An 18,475-nucleotide genomic window follows, 5' to 3' on the forward strand; every position below is an offset into this window, starting at 1 on the left:
ATTCGTTTATGGGGACAATTGATGGGCATTTGATACAATCCACCCACTAAACTTATACTCAGTACAACAGACAGGAACTATAAGAGCCTAACTCGCTTTGTTATAAGAAGATTACATTTTACCAAGTCAGTATTTAGAAGTCTTATAAAAGTCTATCCATCCATTCATCTATCTGTCTATGGCATCTGTCTGTCTATTTTTCTGTCTGTATATCTTGGGTTACTCTTTATATTAAAGCTGCGGTAGGTAACTTTTGACGCTCTAGCAGTTAATAAACAGAACTGCTTGCGTCTTGCGGAAGAACATCGTAGCCGGATCTACTTCTCTCTGTTTATGTCTATGAAGAATCACAAAGGTACTGGGTTACTCCGCCGCGGTATCCCCGAAGCAATCTAAAATAGTCCAAATATAAACATTTATTATAGGTGCACCCTAGTGTTTCAGGACAAGTTAAAAACACGGTTTGGAAAATGGATTCATGGTGTACTCGCTTATTATATACATTTTTCTGCATTTTGAACACAAACAAAGTTACGGACCGCAGCTCTGATTGGTTGTTTCTTACCGGGAGCGATGGATTTCTGCAAATGGCAATAGGACACTGGGAGGAGCCAGAGGAGCTTGATTTTTTTCACAGATTATCTGTCTCATATTCTACTGTCAGGACATAATGACAGGTTTAATAAATATGTAAAAAATATATTTTTACAAAAGTTACCTACTGCAGCTTTAAGGTGTCCTTGTTACAGTGCAATTATACATTTAAGTACTGAGTAATATTAATAAATTACATGTACTTACTATATGGTTAGGGTTAGGATTAGTAGTTGGCTTTGGGTTACTTGCATGTAATTATGCATAATTAATTGTTGTTATTATTATAGTATATGTAACAGGTGTAACAAGGACACCTTAAAATAAAGTGCAACCATACATTTCTATCTGCCTGCCTGTAGTTTTATCTGTTACATAGAAACCTGTTAAATTGTTTTACAGTAGCAATAATGCCACTGTACTTATTGTAAGTATGATTCAATTAGTACGGATTTTAAAATGTGTTTATAATTTAAGTTTATCATTAGATAATATTAAAAGTGGGAATTGTGGGAGGAGCTTATTCGTCCAAAAACTATCATATTTGTCCTATCAAAACATGTCATAGTACAAAAAAAAAAAATCTTAATTGTTAAAAGAGATTCAGACATTCCTAAAGACATTCCATACCTGTGCAGTGATGTGTGAAATATGACCAGACCAATAAACGTGACAACGAAACATCATTAATTATCTCTTTAACATGCCATAGCTTATCAAACCCCATGTGTTTCCATAAAGCCCAGGTGATAAAGCACCCTACACAGGGAAGGCGGCTCTGGATCCTTGATAAGAAAACCGGAACAATAACCAGGTACAGTGACCTTGTCCACAGCTTCTCCTGCAGCATGATTTAACCCTGAGCTGCAGGAATGTGTTGATTCAGAGCATAGAGAAAATGCTTTAACCTGTGACACAGACACACACAACAACATCAGCGCTCATGACAAGGACGCAGAAGTAGCAGAACCAGTTCTGATGACACACGTGTGTATTTAGTGGTTGGGAGCGTTAACTTTTATCAAGAGCGTGTTTTAATTGAATACATTTTGCATGAGGTCAGCTCTGGAAACTTTTCATCTTCTGTTGTTCTTTCTGGGTAAGTAAACGCATTTTTCCAACCTTCTTCTTACACGAGTGCATCCGCCATATAGCATCTGAAGCCTTGTCTATATCTAAGATTGCGGATGTTTGCTGGCACACACTGTTTGAATCAGTGTTTGTGTGTATTGGAATGCAAAAGTGCTCTGTGGCCGAGGGGGACAGTAAAAGAGCTAATGACTTGGGAAAAAGGAGTGAATGAGACCCCCTGAAGAGTGTGAAGGCTAGCATTGAGAGGCAAATTCTGTTTTACAATCCTTTGGCCTGGAAGCTGTGACAAAGCATCATTAGAAGGCGGCTTTCTAGATAAGTCCCATTCCTCCCCCATCTTACTGCTTTCTTTACACTGTTTAGCTGTTATCTCAACACTGACACTTACACACTAATAGTACGCTCCAAACGGACTCTTCCTTTGATGGTCAGGACTATACTCTGCTTTAGATCCCTGTCATTGTTGATGGTTTGAATTCTTCGAAATCTCTTAGTCTGAAAAATCTCACCTTTATGAACTTTGTCAGTCGCATGCTCAACAGCCTTACAGTTCTCAAACTGTTGTAACCAAATTCTCTCTCCTGCTGGATTCAGTTCACATTATTCCAATCAAACTTAAGAAAGATAAGATGTCCCTTAAAGATCATAACATCCATCTGAAGTTTTTATGGGGATGTCATGGGCAATGATTTACATGGCGGGTGAAGTAGGACATGCAAATGCACGCGATCAAGAACGTCTTAAAAGAGTTTACCTGTTGGTTTCTTAGTACGCAGAGGCCACCCTATGCAGTGATGCATTAAATATGATGTTTGCATATCAAATTATAGCTTTCTCAACCTTTATTAGCCACAGTCTGTTAATATTTCGAAGTACCTTGGTCATACTCAATTCTTTGAATTTGAAAGCCTTTGGGAGTGCATTTCAATGTTTCAAGTAAACCTTTCTAAGAACTGAATGTCATTAAAAACCACACACCATGGTGTGAGAGCTGTAACAAATAAAGTTTTCAACATTTATTCTATAGTGATATAAGACTTTTATATAGAGTTTCATTTGACTTCCAGAGGCTGATGATCGAGGTTGCACCTATACTTGCAGACTAGTTGATGATTATTTATTCAACCAATACATTATTAAAAGTGTTCTGGGTCAGGCTGTTAATCATAATAAACAAACGTGGAGTCTCATCAAAGCTGTCATTTTGTTTAAAAATGTATTTTATTTATTTATTAATTCTTTGTGATAGTATTGATTATTCCTGGTGAAAAAATATGAATTGATGAATTTGATGTCATTTGTATAGGCTATTTAAAATAGTATATCAACTTTTTAAAATATTTAAAATATACAGTAAAACTTTTAATTTGACTATTAATTGACAAATTAAAAGTGTTAAGAAAGTGTTTCTTTTTAAAAGTGTTAAGAAAGTAATACAAGTGTCTTTTAGTACACTTAAGTGTTTTTATTACATTAATATTATATTGTCTGCGAGTACAGTTTAAATAAATAAATATATATATATATATATATATATATATATATATATATATATATATATATATATATAAGATTTGAAGTACACTTCTTTTTCTCAAGTAAAAAAAATGGTGGCATTAATTTAATGACATGAAAACATAAGTTATTACATATTCACATGATCAAATTAACATTAGCTCACAAAGAGAGAAAAAAGAAGAAAATTTCATACATTTCAATGATTTCAGTGCATTACATGTTTTCAGTGCTTTTTTTCAAGAGATTTAATTTGAAGCCATTTATAAAATGTGCAAAATTTGGTTTACACTGAGCCCATTTTCTTATGCATATATAATTTTGTATAATATGTTGTTTGTTGTTTTTGTTTTCTGTATAAAAAAAGTACATCAAATATAAATGTGCACTAAATTTTTCCGTTAATATAGAATTCCAAATCCTTCCAAAAATAATTTAAAAAATGCTAAATAGTTTTTTTTTTTTTTTTTACCACAAAATTCTCAGTTATATGAAATATTAAGCTTAAATCTTTCCAAAACATGCTTAGCAGAATAAATTCTATGAAGTATTGGGTAAGACACTTCCTTAATTGTATTATTTGATACACAGTGTATTTGGCAGTTTCAATGTTTCAACCCAAGAGATATTACCAAATAAAGAAGACCAAAATATCTTGCTGCAGGTAAGGACACAGAACAAAGAGCATTCCTTATAATCGTATTGCTACACTGTTGTTTTAAAACATCAGTATTTCCAATGAAAATACATCACAAAAAAAGTAACATCACACTTTTTGGAATAGCAAGTTTTTTTTTTGGTTTTGGTTTTGGAATTTCTGAAGAACAAGAATGATAACAAGAATTCCCATGGGAATTAACTATCTTACTAGAAGAATACCTTCCTTGAACCAAGTATGATAGAATAAAGATTTGTTTTTAAATAATATGTCCTTGTTATTCCATATCAAATAGTTGTGGGGTAAAAAAAAAAGTGCTTATGCACCCATTTCCATTGAAAACCAATTTAACATTAATTTTGTCAAAAGAAAAATTCAATTTCAACAAAAAGTCTAGACTTTTCAATACTAATACAAGAGTATTGAATATATAATTAGGAAATGCATTCCAAGGCGTTCTCTATTCTTCATAAACTCTTATCAACCATTTAATTTTAAAAATGTGTTTGAGAGTATTATAATCTAAGAGCTTCAGTTCCTCTTGCTCTTTAGGATTACAAATGACCTCCTTTTTTAAATAATGTGTTTTTTTTCTCCAAATAAAGTTATAAAGAATCAGATCTAGATTTTTAATAATCTTGGGAGGCACATCTAACGATAATGATGTCGATATACCTTCCGCCTTTGACAATAATCCCCTCCCAAATATTGAAATGCCCCTCATTAACCACAAATTAAATGTCTTTTTAGTTTTTTTAATAATTGGTTCAAAATTTAACTGACTCCTTTGTTTTTCATTTGTACAAATTATTATTCCTAAATATGTTAATTTATGTTTAACTGGAATATTCTCTATTTCTGAAGAGGAGCTATATTTGAGGAGAAATAATACAGATTCATCTAAATTCATTTTAAGGCCTGAAACACCAGTTAATTCCTCAATATATTCGAATTAGTTTTTCAAAAGCACTGCAGTGTCATCAGCAAACAGGCTAAGTTTAAATTGTATACCTAAAAGCTGTGATACCATTAAATTGATTTCTTTTTATATGCGATGCTGAAACCTGAGTGACTTACAACAATAAAAAAAGGAGAGAGAGGGCATCCTTGCCTAAAGCCACGATGAATTTCAAATCTTTGTGAGGAACCATAAGCAAGTTTGACTGAACTATTACCCCCACTATACAATGTTTTAACTGCCTTCAAAAACATATCTCCAAAACCAAACAATCTAATAACTTTGAAAAGAAATCATTCTAATACTAACGAGCTGTCGACTGCCCTCGTGACGTCACGGTGAGGCTGCGAGAGCGCGCGGGGTTCGTGCACAGATGAGTTCAGAGCGCGCGACTGTGAGTGTGAACATCAGATACATTCAGCATAAGGCTAAAGAGAGATGATTTACATCAATAATACAGCATCGAGACATCCGGCTTTAACCTGAACTACATGCACAGACCTCCAGGTAGGTTCCCGCGTCTACCGACTAGCTGTTTTAAATCTATTTGATTTAATTATTGTGGACATTTGCACTTTGAATGCTGTAAACAGGCTGTTTCGTTTTTAACTTTAGTGTAAGTGCTAAATATCTAAAATAGCATTAAAATATGCTTATTGTTGCGTTTTTATGACTGAAATTATATGGTTTTGTCTTTGCTAAATGTAAGTGTGTTCTTTAATTGGTAAACTCATGTTAAGTATGATGCAGTCTACTTAAGTGAATTTTGGCATTCGTTTAAAGAGGTTTCGCGGTTTTGGATTTACAGTAGCCAGAGGGTAAACGCGTTTGGCTTGTCTGTGCTTGACAAACTAATGAGTTCTTCTACAGTAAGAATCTAAGTGAGTAGATTTTGTGCTCATTTCTTTTCAACGTGTTTCTTTGTCATATAATGAAAGTTATAGTGTAGATGTGTCATCATCATGAGGTGCTCTCCCTCTGGGGTTATTTATCTGAGTGTTTGGCAAACACATCAGTGTATGCTGGCCATCAGGAGAGGAGTGAATCCCAGCAGATGCGTGCTATCCATGGGGACAAACACCATGGTGACTCCTCTAATGGATGTTCTGCAGATACTGGATTCTAACTTGGTACTAAATGTTGTATTACTCATGCAAACTAAGTCATTGTGTTACAAGCCAACTCGAGTAAAACATTTTATTTAAACTAAGTACCATGGTATCATTCTATACCTGTAATACCAGCACCATATTTGATTGTAAGGTTTAGTTGCTTTTATAAGCAATATATGACTTCAAATTGTTAACACCAAAATCATTTCAAGTACTTCTACAGTTGTTCGACCTGCAGCATGCAAATGAACCAAAGCCTACATGATGTGAACATAACAAGGAAGATTTGATATCAATGAGTTTATCAGATGGAGGGATGAATCTGATGAGTTTAGTCAAATCTAGCCAGTTGGAGAGAAACTGAATTTGTTTTTTTTAGCTTCCAGATTTGCTCATTTGCTTATGTAAGAAAAGAGTTGATACTCACCCTTGTGTAAAAGAACTGTACTTGCAGACCAAACTACGTATAGATAATATAATGTTAATAAAATATTATGCAACTTAAGGATACATAAAGAAAGTACACTTTTATAACTTATTGGCACACTTAAATACACTTTTAAAAAGTGCTTTGTAATAATGTCAAATTAAACATTTTAAAGCAATTTAAAGCAAAAGATACAGTCAATCTGATGTGACAACTAACATACTAAAGCACATGTAATTAGAAAGTAACTGATATTTCTTGAGGTATACTGTGCTATTTGATATAACATTTAGTTAATATTTTAAATGCGCTAAATTTGAGCTTCATCGTTATAATTACAAATATATTTAAAAACATAACATACAAAGTTTATTTCTGCAATAAGCAAGGTTTTGAAAAATATGCCAAAATTAGGGCTGGACCATTTTTATTAGTTTTGATGCTTCGGTAGTAATCTACACCGAATATTCGAAGCTTCGGAGGGAGGGGGCTGAACATATTCTTCTCTCTAACATCGTGTCTACATCAGATGCTGCACCGCGACAAAATACAGTAGAACCTATTATGCTGTCTATGACGTACTGACACAAATTTCTAATGATTTTCAGTGGTCACTTTGTCGTATCCCTTATAGACAGACTTTAGCTGTCGAGTCCGGTGTAGACACGGTGTAATGAAGGCAGGAATCTCTGTGTCTGTCTGTCTGTTTGCATTTTATTATGTCAAGAACCATTCATCCAAAATACTTCAAGCATGCTGGGTGTGGGCTACTGTACGTTTTTTAATGACTGCCATATTTTCCTAGCAAATTAAGTGCACGTTTTCATCATGTGTAAAATTACTGATTAACATACCGATAAAAGCAGTTAGATTTTTTACACCAACAATATACTAAAGGCATACTACTTACAGAACTTGATGTCTTGTTCTGGTTTCAAATATATATAGCGTTTTAAACAAAACAGATGTGTCAAAGCAACTGAACAACATTATTTAGGAAAACAGAGTGTCAATAATGCAGTTAAAGGGAGTTCATCACTGAATTCAGTGATGTCATCATCCATCTCAGTTCAGTTTAAATATTATCTGTGCAATCATTTGCAATCAAGTCAGCGTTAATGCTGTAAATGAAGTGTCCCCAACTAAGCAAGCCAGAGGCGACAGCAGCAAGGAACCAAAACTCTATTGATGACAGAATGGAGAAAAAACCTTGGGAGAAACCAGGCTCAGTCAGGGGGGCTAGTTCTCCTCTGACCAGATGAAACCAGTAGTTCAATTGCAGGCTGCAGCAAAGTCAGATTGTGCAGAAGAATCATCGGTTTCCTGTGGTCTTGTCCCGGTCGTCATCTGAGACAAGGTCTTTACAGGGGATCTGTATCTGGGGCTCATCTAGTTGTTCTGGTCTCCGCTGACTTTCAGGGCAGTAGAGGTCATTTCTAGGTGCTGCTGTACCATCTGGGCTTGATATAGACTGGAGCTGGTGGCTACGGTGACCTCGTAATAAGAGAGAAACAGACTAATATTAGCGTAGATGCCTTTCTTCTAACAATGTAGCAAGTACATCAGGTGTTATTGGAAGGGTTCCTAATTCCGGTTTTCTAATTAATGCAGCCTAAAAAATCCGTTAATAGATTTGGATATTAGAAGTATATTCGTTTTTTATCTGTAAACCAGGTTAAAGAGATGGGTCTTTAATCTAGATTTAATCTGCCTCCTGAACAATGTTAGGTAGGTTATTCCAGAGTTTAGGCGCTAAACAGGAAAAGGATCTGCTGCCCGCAGTTAATTTTTATATTCTAGGTATTAACAATTTGCGAGAGTTTTGAGAAAATAGCAGACGTGGAGGACTATAATGTAACGAGCTCGTTCAAATAGTGAGGTGCTAAACCATTCAGGGCTTTATAATTAATAAGCAAGATTTTAAAATCTATACAATGTTTGATAGGGAGCCAGTGCAGTGTTGGCAGAACCGGGCTAATATGGTCATACTTCCTGGTTCTAGTAAGAACTCTAGCTGCTGCATTTTGGACTAGCTGGAGTTTGTTTACCAAGCGTGCAGAACAACCACCCAATAAAGCTTTACAATATTCTAACCTTGAGGTCATAAATGCATGGATTAACATTTCTGCATTTAACATTGAGAGCATAGGCCGTACTTTATATATATAATTGAGATGGAAAAATGCAGTTTTACAAATGCTAGAAACATGTCTTTCTAAGCAAAGATTGCTATCAAATAGCACACCTAGGTTCCTAACTGATGACTAAGAATTGGCAGAGCAGCCATCAAGTCTTAGACAGCGTTCTAGGTTATTACATGCTTTTTTTTAGATCCTGTAATTAACACCTCTGTTTTTTCAGAATTTAGCAGTAAGAAATTACTCGTCATCCAGTTTTTTTATATCGACTATGCATTCCAGTAGTTTGTCAAATTGGTATGGTTTGCTGTGCCACAAAGAAATATAGAGCTGAGTATCATCGGCATAACAGTGAAAGGAAAGCTATCGTGGGTAACACTATCTCCCAAGGGTAACATATAAAGCATGAAGAGTAGCGGCCCTAGTACTGAGCCTTGAGGTACTCCATACTGCACTTGTGATTGGTATGATACCTCTTCATTCACTGCAACGAATTGATGGCGGTCATATAAGTACAATTTAAACCATGCTAATGAACTTCCATTAATGACAACAAAGTTTTCTAATCTATGCAAAAGAATGTGGTGGTCAATAGCGTCGAACGCAGTGATCCAATAGCACTAATAGAGAGATACAACCACGATCAGATGAAAAGAGCAGGTCATTCGTAACTCTGAGGAGAGCAGTCTCAGTACCATGATATGATCTAATTCCTGATCCTCACAGATACCACTTTTCTCTAAGTAGGAATATAATTGTGAGGATACTACCTTTTCTAGTATCTTTGACATAAAAAAATGCTCCCACACAGCTTTGGTCTTCGGCATTTTTGCCTTCTCTTCCAGATTAACTGAATCATAAAGTTCATTCATGGGCGATTCATATTCATGGGCGAATGAGAACCGTTTCACGGGGTATGCCAGGTGTTCGAGAAAAAAATAGTAAAAGAGGAAATTTAAATGCCAACCCACCGAATGAATATTCAAATAATCTAATATTCTGATCCAGCCCTACTGTAGCTAAAATGTAGTTGTTTTTCAGAAGGGCAAACAATGACTGAATTCACACAACTAGAATTAATCTGTTGTTCGCTGCATCCCAGACTGCCCAGGAAAACTCTAAAACAGCTAGTGAGAATTTTTTATATCACAGTCAGCTGTTGTCCACTTGATGCAGAGCATTCATTGAAGACTAGGCAATGGGTGATAGCCACCCATAGTAAATATCCAGATCCCTGACGGGTCATTTAGACCTTCATCATTACCTCAGGGCTGCACATAAAATTCAGCAGGAAACACTTAATGCGAGAAAAGATCATCCTCCCCCGGTGTCATTTATAAGGCTTATGAGGTATTGATTTTGGCAGCAGACGCTCTTTGTTTTGGAAGTAGGATCTGTAAAAGCTTTCTTTAGTCCAGTGTTACACCAGTGAGAGTAAAACATGGGAAACTTCATGTTCTACAACTGTCAAGTTGATTAAAATGCTAAAGAGCTGAAATTAAATATAGGTAAGCTGAATCCTTTGGGTCCAGTTTCAAAAGCCTGAAGATGCTTCTTTTTGTAGACTTATTCCAGTATTAAAAACGGACAGTGCCAAAGTCTGTGTGTAATTTTATTCCACAGTTTTTAAAGCCTGACTAAACGTATTAAATGCATCTCCTTTCAGTCAAAAGCTTTAGATTTATTGAATGTGTGGGAAATCAGAAACACAAGAATGGATGCTGAGATCATTATTCTGGCGTTTCTCATCCAGTCCATCTCTCAACAGAGACAGGGATGGCTGGAAAGCCATTCCGAGCCACATACATTTGGACGAACATCATCAACAACCTTCAGACGCAGGTGGAGGTGAAGAGGAGACGCCACAATCTGAAAATCTACCATGACTGCTTTCTGGGCTCCGAGGCCGTGGACGTGGTTCTGGCTCACATCATTCAGAGCAAGTTCTGCGGAGATGCCGAGGTGCCTCGTTCCAAAGCAGTCCGCCTCTGCCAGGCCCTCATGGAGGCCAGAGTCTTTGAGGCAGTGGACACTAAGGTGTTTGGGAAAGAAAAGAGGCAAGCCAAGTTTGAGGACAGCAGCTGTAGTCTGTACAGGTTTCTAAATAGGCAAACCCCAAGCGCATCAAGCTCAGAGACCATTGAGAGTAGATACGAGTCTCTCAGCATACAGAGGAACACGTACAGTCCGCCCTTCAAAAGGTAGGTATCTCTCAACACTGTTTCCCACATCACATCACCTTCACTCAGTGAAACTGTATACTGTATAACTTGGAGGGTTGTAGACCCTTTTCTAAGGTTTTCTCTAAAAGACTGGCCTGAAAGGAGCATTTCAGACCTGTAGGACATTATTTAATCTGTGAAACCCAAAAGTAGAAATTTTGAAGATTGTGCTGGCTGCTCTTTTCCATGAAACCACAGTGAACATGGAATGAAGCTTTCAAGATTCTAAAAGGAGGCAAAAATTTGTGGTCCATATACTATTCAAAGTGTTTTTTTGAAAGATATTTTTCAAATTTAAGAAAAGTCCAAAATTCAAAGTTGTTATTTACTGATAATCGTCCTAACTTCTGCCACCGAATCAGATTTGTGAACGGATCATTCAGACTGGTTTTATAAACTGGATCATTTGAATTCTTGATAACTGAAAAGATTTGACTCGAAACGATTGTGCATCAATGTAAAAAGTCAAAAAGTTTTAGTTCAGAACTTCAGAAAGTAACTTGACTGATTGTTTAATTTGATTCTTTACACTATAACACTTGGATTATAGTGTACATGCACAAATCATATTGACTATTTTTATGATGCTTTTACCGTACTTTTGCATCCCTTTTGAAGTTTGAATTCATCATTTCCTATTCACTGAATAAAATGGAGAATAGTGTTTACATTTCCAGTAGGTCACCTACTATACTAAGATATACGTGTTGGTAAAACCTTTCAAAACTAGCTAATCATTTACTTGTTTTTACTTTTATAGAGATCTTACAGAATGCTTGGTATTTTCTCTGAATTGTTTTTCCTTTGAGATTTTGTACTTTGAAATACCTCATATTGACTGAGGTTGCTATTAAAAGCCAATCCTCTATAAATGCCCATGAAATGTCAACATCACAGTAAATCATGGACTAAAGGGCCTTATGTGGTGATTCCTACAAGAATGCATGGTCACACTTTATTTTAAGGACCAATTCTCACTATTAACAAACCAGTAAACTTGACTTTTGCCTCAATAAACTCCTAATTTGCTGTTTATTAATAGTTATTAAGACAATTGTTAAATTTAGGTGTTAAGTAGGATTATGGATGTAGCCAATGTGCCAATATCTTAATAATATGCATGCTAATAAGCAACTAATTAATGAGCCAGTAAGATGAAAATTCTAAGCTTCCTATCACTGTTTATAAGTCCTGTACAATAGGTTTAAATCCATCCAAGGTTAAAAAACATTGTCATTTTGTCAAAATATCATTTTAAAATTACCTCAATTCTCAGAGATCCCCAAACGGTTCGCACGAAGCTGTTCAATTTTCAGATTCAGTTTCCTTAAACCCCACCTTTCGGTAGCATACTGTGTTCTGATTGGTCAGCTGACATAGTCCGCATGTTCCGCACACAACTTCATGGTAAACAATGCGTTAGCATCTTTTTGGGGTGAATTATGTCTTATTCCTCTCATCGCGAAGCAAACAGTAAAATAAAAAACTTGAACAGTCTCGCTGCTTTTTCTTCTGTGTGTGTGTATTCAAGCCGCGCGCTTCAGTTTGAATCTGAATAGTGCGTTCAGCGCAGGGGCGTGGTCACATTAGATATAATGAAGGGAGACGTGAAAAACAGACATCGCGTTGTTTTCATATGGATTACTTTATCACAGAATATCTGTTAGCAGCACTTGTTACACTTCATTTTAATGACGTGTTTGTAAATGAAGATCAGCGCAGAGAAAGGCTGCAGACAGCACACATAGGCTACTGACAAGACGCTCGGGAGAAAACAAACACATAACTTCATAATCATACTTCGCGTTGTGATTCTGAGATGCTTGTTGGTCTAAATAAAGTTGGTAATGAACCATCTTTTATAGCCAAACGCTTTGAAAATCCCGCTGTACTCACCGAGATTAGAAAAGCAGTCATCAGTGAAATGTTGTCAACACAACAAAAGGGTTTTGTTGTACTGATCTGGTATTGTGGTAAAAATGAATTTTAGCCATTGGTTTTACTGATCTTCATTCTTTGGCAGTGAAAATAAAACAAACTTGCCTTTACAATTAAAAACACACTGTCTCCTCGACATGATGCTATCACACCAACCAGAGCGTCTGTGTGAGGGTGGGGGCAGGTCAGAGTTTTGTTTCTCTCAAGACGGTAGGCAGAGATTATTATGCAAAGTGTTCTAGTGACGTACATAGAGATGGGCAAAAGATCTGAAATCTATAACGACTCGTTTCAGCGATTCAGAGTCGACTCCTTACTTTAGAAGCCAATAACTTTATAAATCGTGTACTTTTTGGTTTAATTATTTGCACATTGTTTACACTGATGGACAGCTACATCATACACTGTAATACAGGTAATTTTTGATTTCCCATCTGTGTGGCTCTTTAATAGTGAGAATTGGTCCCTGTACTGAAGTGTTCCCGAATGCTTGTTCGACTGGTTTCAGTCATGTGATATACTATTGTCTGATTATTTTCTTCAGGAAAGAAGATTCTGTGTATTCAAACAACTCACCTGTCAAAACAGATAAATCTCTGGAGGATGTTTTGGGAAATCTGAACATGAGCACAACCATCACACCACAGATGATGAATCTGGGGTTATCGCAAGAGTGTATGTTTTCTTTGGAAATAAATGCAAGCTCTGTCTATTGTCATGAAAAACAAAATGATTATTTGACAAAATGATTATTTATTACTAAAAAAGATTGCCCAAATCTATTGGATTTTTGTAAGTATTAAATCTGATGTGTGTCATGTCTGTGTCAGTGATGGATGAGATATGGCGGCAGCAGACGGTACTAAGACTCTTACAGCTGATTGAGCTTCCGCTTCTGGAGAGCCTGCTGGAGGGCCACGAGAGCCCTCGCCCGTCCCTCCACAGCATGGACAGTGACCCAGACCTCCTCTACACCAGCAGCTACCTGGACCGTGAGATCCTCAAGGCCTTCAGCGAGGCTCAGTATGCTGATTATTTACATCATGCTCCAACTCTATTTTTTAACTCCTCTCCTTTTTATTCTGCGGTGTTTTAGGGCTGCAATAAATGACAAAACTAGACTTGTACATGTCATGAAAGAGATATATATATATAGAGAGAGAGAGTTGCAAAAAGTGTTGTTTAAAAAAAAAAAGCCTTTTCCATAAATGTTTAAATAATCTTAAAGGTTTAGTGGACTCAATGGGAAATATAAAGTATACAAGTGTCTCATAGTGGTTAAAAAAACAAATGCATGTACGTCAGCTCGGCTCAGCTGCGCAGATGAATATACTGTATGGTTTGACGCACCGGTGCATGAATTCAGGACGTAATCAGAGCAGATGGACAAATAAATATCAGTTCTGTGCTTTTTTTACAAATGATTAAACAAACAGAGGTTTGCCTTTTAAATGATTCATGGTCATTTTTTTCTTGCTCGGTGTGACAACGAACTTTCAGCTGCACTTTATTCACAGCTGGAGCTTCTTTTCTCTTCTTTCTTTATTATTGATTTATTATTGCAAGTATAAACAATTAACTTCAACAATTAAATGCAGCGTTGGATGACATTATGGACACCAAAATAATATAGGAATGCAATAAATAAATAAATACATTGATAAAACATAAATACAGAAAAAGTACGTATATTCAGCAGATCATTATACAGTTTCAGAAATTTGAACATTTTTTTTTATTGATATTAATATTTTCCATTGTTCACAACCGGAGTTTCTTTGATGAGGCACGCATGGGCGAATTACGTTATGTATGCATTTTCCCGCAAAATCCATCCTGAAGTTGAAATGCACAGTGATCTGAACTGTATTGTGTGCGGACGAGGTCAAGCTGGTCATTATGTAACAGTTCTGTTTAAACCCAAACCATGAGGCATTTTCATTTTCAAGAAACTCCCTTTTTAATCTCTCAGTTATCTTATATCTTTTCATTCATTTATTCTGTCCTTGTCTTTAATGTGTTGTGTTTTTAGATGGATGTGCTTTTAATTGATGCAGTGTATCTTTTTCCCCGTTTCATCTGGTGAACAGAGCAGACAGCTGGCTGTCGGCGGCTGTGGACTGTCTGGAGTTTCTTCCTGATCAGCTGGTGGTGGAGGTGAGCCGAGGACTGGCCAGGTGTGCGGAGGAGACGTCCCAGTACAAGCAGCTCCTCTACGGGACCCTCGCTCAGCACTACGGCCGGTCGCACCACCCTCCGCTGCTCAGCAACTACATCTTTGACATCCACTCAGGCGTCTCCGAGCTGCTTGGTGAGAGATCAGTCCACTATGTGCTGGCTTGACCTGACATTTATATGAAATTAAATTTGGCTTAATAGTGGCCCTTGAAAAAAAAGGAAGCAAATAATAATGTATTTTATAATTGGAAATAAAATACTTTACTAAAGTGTTTTTTTGTTTTTTTTACTGAAATGCAAATCAAATCAAATATATTGTAGTTTAAATTTATATTAAATGCAAATAGTTGAAAGTAAGAATGCTTTTTGACCCACTTGAATAGGATTTAAAAATAATTAAATCCAAGCCATCCAAGATGTAGAAGAGTTTGTTTCTTCATCAGATCAGATTTGGAGAAATTTAGCATTACATCACACTCTTAGCAATGGATGCTTTGCAGCAAATGGGTGCCGTCAGAATGAGAGTCCAAACAGCTGATAAAAACATCACAATAATCCACACCTCTAAAGAAAAGCTGAGTAATTGTAAGAAACAAATCAGACCTCTGGCCAAAAACAATTTCTTTATTCATAATATAGCTTGTGAAGAAGTTGTCTCATCTGAATCAGGAGAGAAATATGCACAGATCAAGCACCGTTTACTCGTGAAAACAGTCCAAAGTAGTTCTAAAAAAACTTAAAGAGGGTTCTTTTTGAAATGTTTGTGCTACAAGATCAAATCTAGTTGCTGAAAACTAATAGCAGCACCGTAGAGACCATCCATAACACCCTGGCAATGTGCTAGTTTGTCACAAATCGCGTTGTTGTATTTTTGTGCGTGTGTGCAGTGAACGGGAAGCAGGAGCAGGCTCTGGAGTCTCTTCAGCTCTGTCTGAAGCTGCAGGATTCACGCAGTAGAGAGGAGCTCCGCAGGTTACTGCGCTTCATGGCCCTCGCAGCCGGCCCTCAGGAGATCAAACTACACAGAGAGGTGCCAATAATCTCAATAATACGGTATTTTATGCTGATGTACTTGTAAAACAGGTAATGGAGTGTTGATGAATATATAACAGCACTGTGACTTAGTTTCTGAAAGAGCATCACAATTTGGAAATCGTTAAAAAAACTCTGGAAAAAATGATACACTGGAATTGACGTGTAACTTCAGATCAGTGCACAGTACGACAGTGTTTCTGTCACACAAAAGTGCCATTGTCAAAAACAGAAACGAAAGCGAGCTTTACAGTTGCCATGCTTGTGAAAGACACCGAATTAAACAACAGCCTCTGTTCTGCTTTCGCCCGCTAATCATTTATTACACCTACAGAAATACCATTCCTTCATCCCTACAGAAACTTGACAAGCTGTTTGTTTGTTGGGTTCTGTAGATAGAGAACAGAATGGCAGTGAAGAGGGCGTTCTCCAATGCTATTGTGTATGGGACTAAACTAGCCAAGGGCAAGGTTGATCTTCTGGTTCTTTTCATGACGGACCACCACCACGACCTCTTCAAAGTGAGTCAGCGGCTCAGACTGGCCTCCACTAACACTGAGGAACTACCTGCACTGTGTGTGTGTGTGTGTGTGTGTGTGAGACAGTGCTGTTAACAACCAGACAGGTCTGTAGGAAATGCTATTCTTTTAAACTTTCAAATCATCAAACAATCCTGGAAAAAGTATCATGGATTCCACAAACATTAAGCAGTAAAAACTGTTTTCAGAATGATTTCTGAAGATCATGTGACACTGAAGACTGGAGTAATGATGCTGAGAATTCAGCTTTGATCACAGGAATAAAATGCATTTTAAAACATAAAAAAAACATTTTAAAACACTTATTTTACATTGAATAATATGTGACAATATTACTGTTTTTATAAGATTTTTGATCAAATAAATGCAGCACTAGAAGAGACTTGAAAAGAAAAGAAAGAAAAAACAATCTTAATGACCCCAATTTTTTTGATAATAATAGTAATGAAAGCAATAGTCCTTGTTTTTTTGTTGTTGGTGTTTTAAATGAGACATTGGTCAATCATTTCGGTCGATGTTCTTTCATAAACGTGTGTTTCTGTGCATCTTTTCCCCAGATTCCCGTCACCCTGCACAAACTTGTAAGTGATAAACTGTTGAGTGTCATCAAAGGAACGGATCCTGATCTCATCACAGGTATAACTGCAAACATATGAGAACATTTACATTTCAATAGTTTTTTCATCCTGTTTACTTTTTTCAAGTGAAAAAATATTGTTCAGGTCTATGAAATAACAATAAGAGATACAACTTTTGATTTTAATTATGTAATGACAATAACTGAGATGAACAGATGTTGTAGAAATAACTTTCCTTGTTAGTTCAATGCTTATTTTAAAGCATCATTGAAATCTTATCATAGTAGATGTTTGTGAGGCAATTTTGTAAACTGCTAATAATGGCTGATCCTCTCTTAGGAACAACGTACTGTCGCCGTCTGACTGGAAAAGATTACCTGGAGACGGTTCAGAAGACCACCAGAGAGGAGCTGTGGACCTTACTGCAAACGATTCACGAGAACTCGAAGCTGTCTCTGAAAGAGAAGCGCCGTCTGCTCGGACAGTTCTACAGAGGACATCCCGAGATATTCGTGCAATATTTTGGCAACAGAATATCCAATGTTTATATTTAAAGGACCTTCGTTTAATATTATACTGTATGATATGTAAAAAGTATTTTGTGTGTTGTAAATATGTACATATTGTGGAAAAACTCAATACTACTTTTATGAGGGAATGAGATTTGTTTGACAAATAACACATTTTACTTTTCTTGATCATAATTATGACCACAACTCAATCCTATATACAAATTTGAATACTTTATATATATATGTGTGTGTGTTTGTGTGTGTACCTGGACCACAAAACCAGTCAGTTTTTTTCTGAAACTGAGATTTATACATCATCATAAAGATGGATAAATAATCTTTCCATTGATTTATGGTTAGGTTGGATATGACAATATTGATGAGATACAACTATTTGAAAATCTTGAATCCGAAAGTGCAAAAAAAAAAATCATAATATTGATAAAATTGCCTTCAAAGTTGTCTAAATGAATTCTTAGCAATGCATATTACTAATCCAAAATTAAGTTTTAATATATTTACAGTATGACATATACAAAACATCTTCATGGAACATGATCTTTACTTAATATCCAAATGATTTTTGCTATAAAAGAAAAATAATTTTGAACCATACTATGTTATTTTTGCTATTACTACAAATAAATCCCAGAGACTTAAGACTGCTTTTGTGCTCCAGGGTCACATATTGTAGCCTTTTTCTCATTTGTAATTTATTATAATATTTTTAACCTAAACTGGAAATTATAAACTTTAAAATACATATTCTCCATCTATCATCAGGGTTGAAGAGTCCAGACGTCCAACATTGTCTGTTACAGATGAATCTTTTCTTTGTTGTTATGTAACAGGGATGTCGTTCAGAATGCAAATATAGACATCCAATAAATTCCCCAATAAAAATGACAACAAAACTAATTCAAAATATTGATTAAAAAAAAAACTATAATGTTATCACAAATATATTAAATACCACTAAACG

General features: G+C 36.0%; 1 protein-coding gene across 2 annotated transcripts; it reads left to right on the top strand.

Moving 5' to 3' along the window:
• The first annotated feature begins 1,434 nt into the window (after positions 1-1,434).
• LOC127934367 (DEP domain-containing protein 7) lies at positions 1,435-17,660 on the top strand. Of its 2 annotated transcripts, none has more exons than XM_052531700.1 (9): positions 1,435-1,693; positions 10,263-10,695; positions 13,199-13,329; positions 13,485-13,677; positions 14,745-14,965; positions 15,720-15,862; positions 16,260-16,385; positions 16,961-17,039; positions 17,321-17,660. In XM_052531700.1, exons 1-9 carry the CDS (start codon positions 1,648-1,650, stop codon positions 17,533-17,535), a joined length of 1,587 nt encoding a protein of 528 aa, XP_052387660.1. In that variant the 5' UTR covers positions 1,435-1,647; the 3' UTR covers positions 17,536-17,660. The 2 variants fall into 2 exon arrangements, with proteins under 2 accessions (XP_052387660.1, XP_052387661.1); XM_052531701.1 differs by lacking the exon at positions 1,435-1,693 and adding an exon at positions 5,166-5,324.
• Positions 17,661-18,475: the final 815 nt, after the last annotated feature.

The sequence above is a fragment of the Carassius gibelio genome, chromosome A18 (assembly GCF_023724105.1).
Source record: "Carassius gibelio isolate Cgi1373 ecotype wild population from Czech Republic chromosome A18, carGib1.2-hapl.c, whole genome shotgun sequence".
Classification (NCBI taxonomy): domain Eukaryota; kingdom Metazoa; phylum Chordata; class Actinopteri; order Cypriniformes; family Cyprinidae; genus Carassius; species Carassius gibelio.

Excerpts from the sequence above, each read along its gene's own strand:
- LOC127934367 (XM_052531700.1), top strand. The coding sequence starts at position 1,648 with ATGAGGTCAGCTCTGGAAACTTTTCATCTTCTGTTGTTCTTTCTGG. Across the intron at positions 13,330-13,484 it reads TCTGGGGTTATCGCAAGAGT|TGATGGATGAGATATGGCGG; the intron begins GTATGTTTTCTT and ends TGTCTGTGTCAG. Across the intron at positions 17,040-17,320 it reads GGATCCTGATCTCATCACAG|GAACAACGTACTGTCGCCGT; the intron begins GTATAACTGCAA and ends ATCCTCTCTTAG.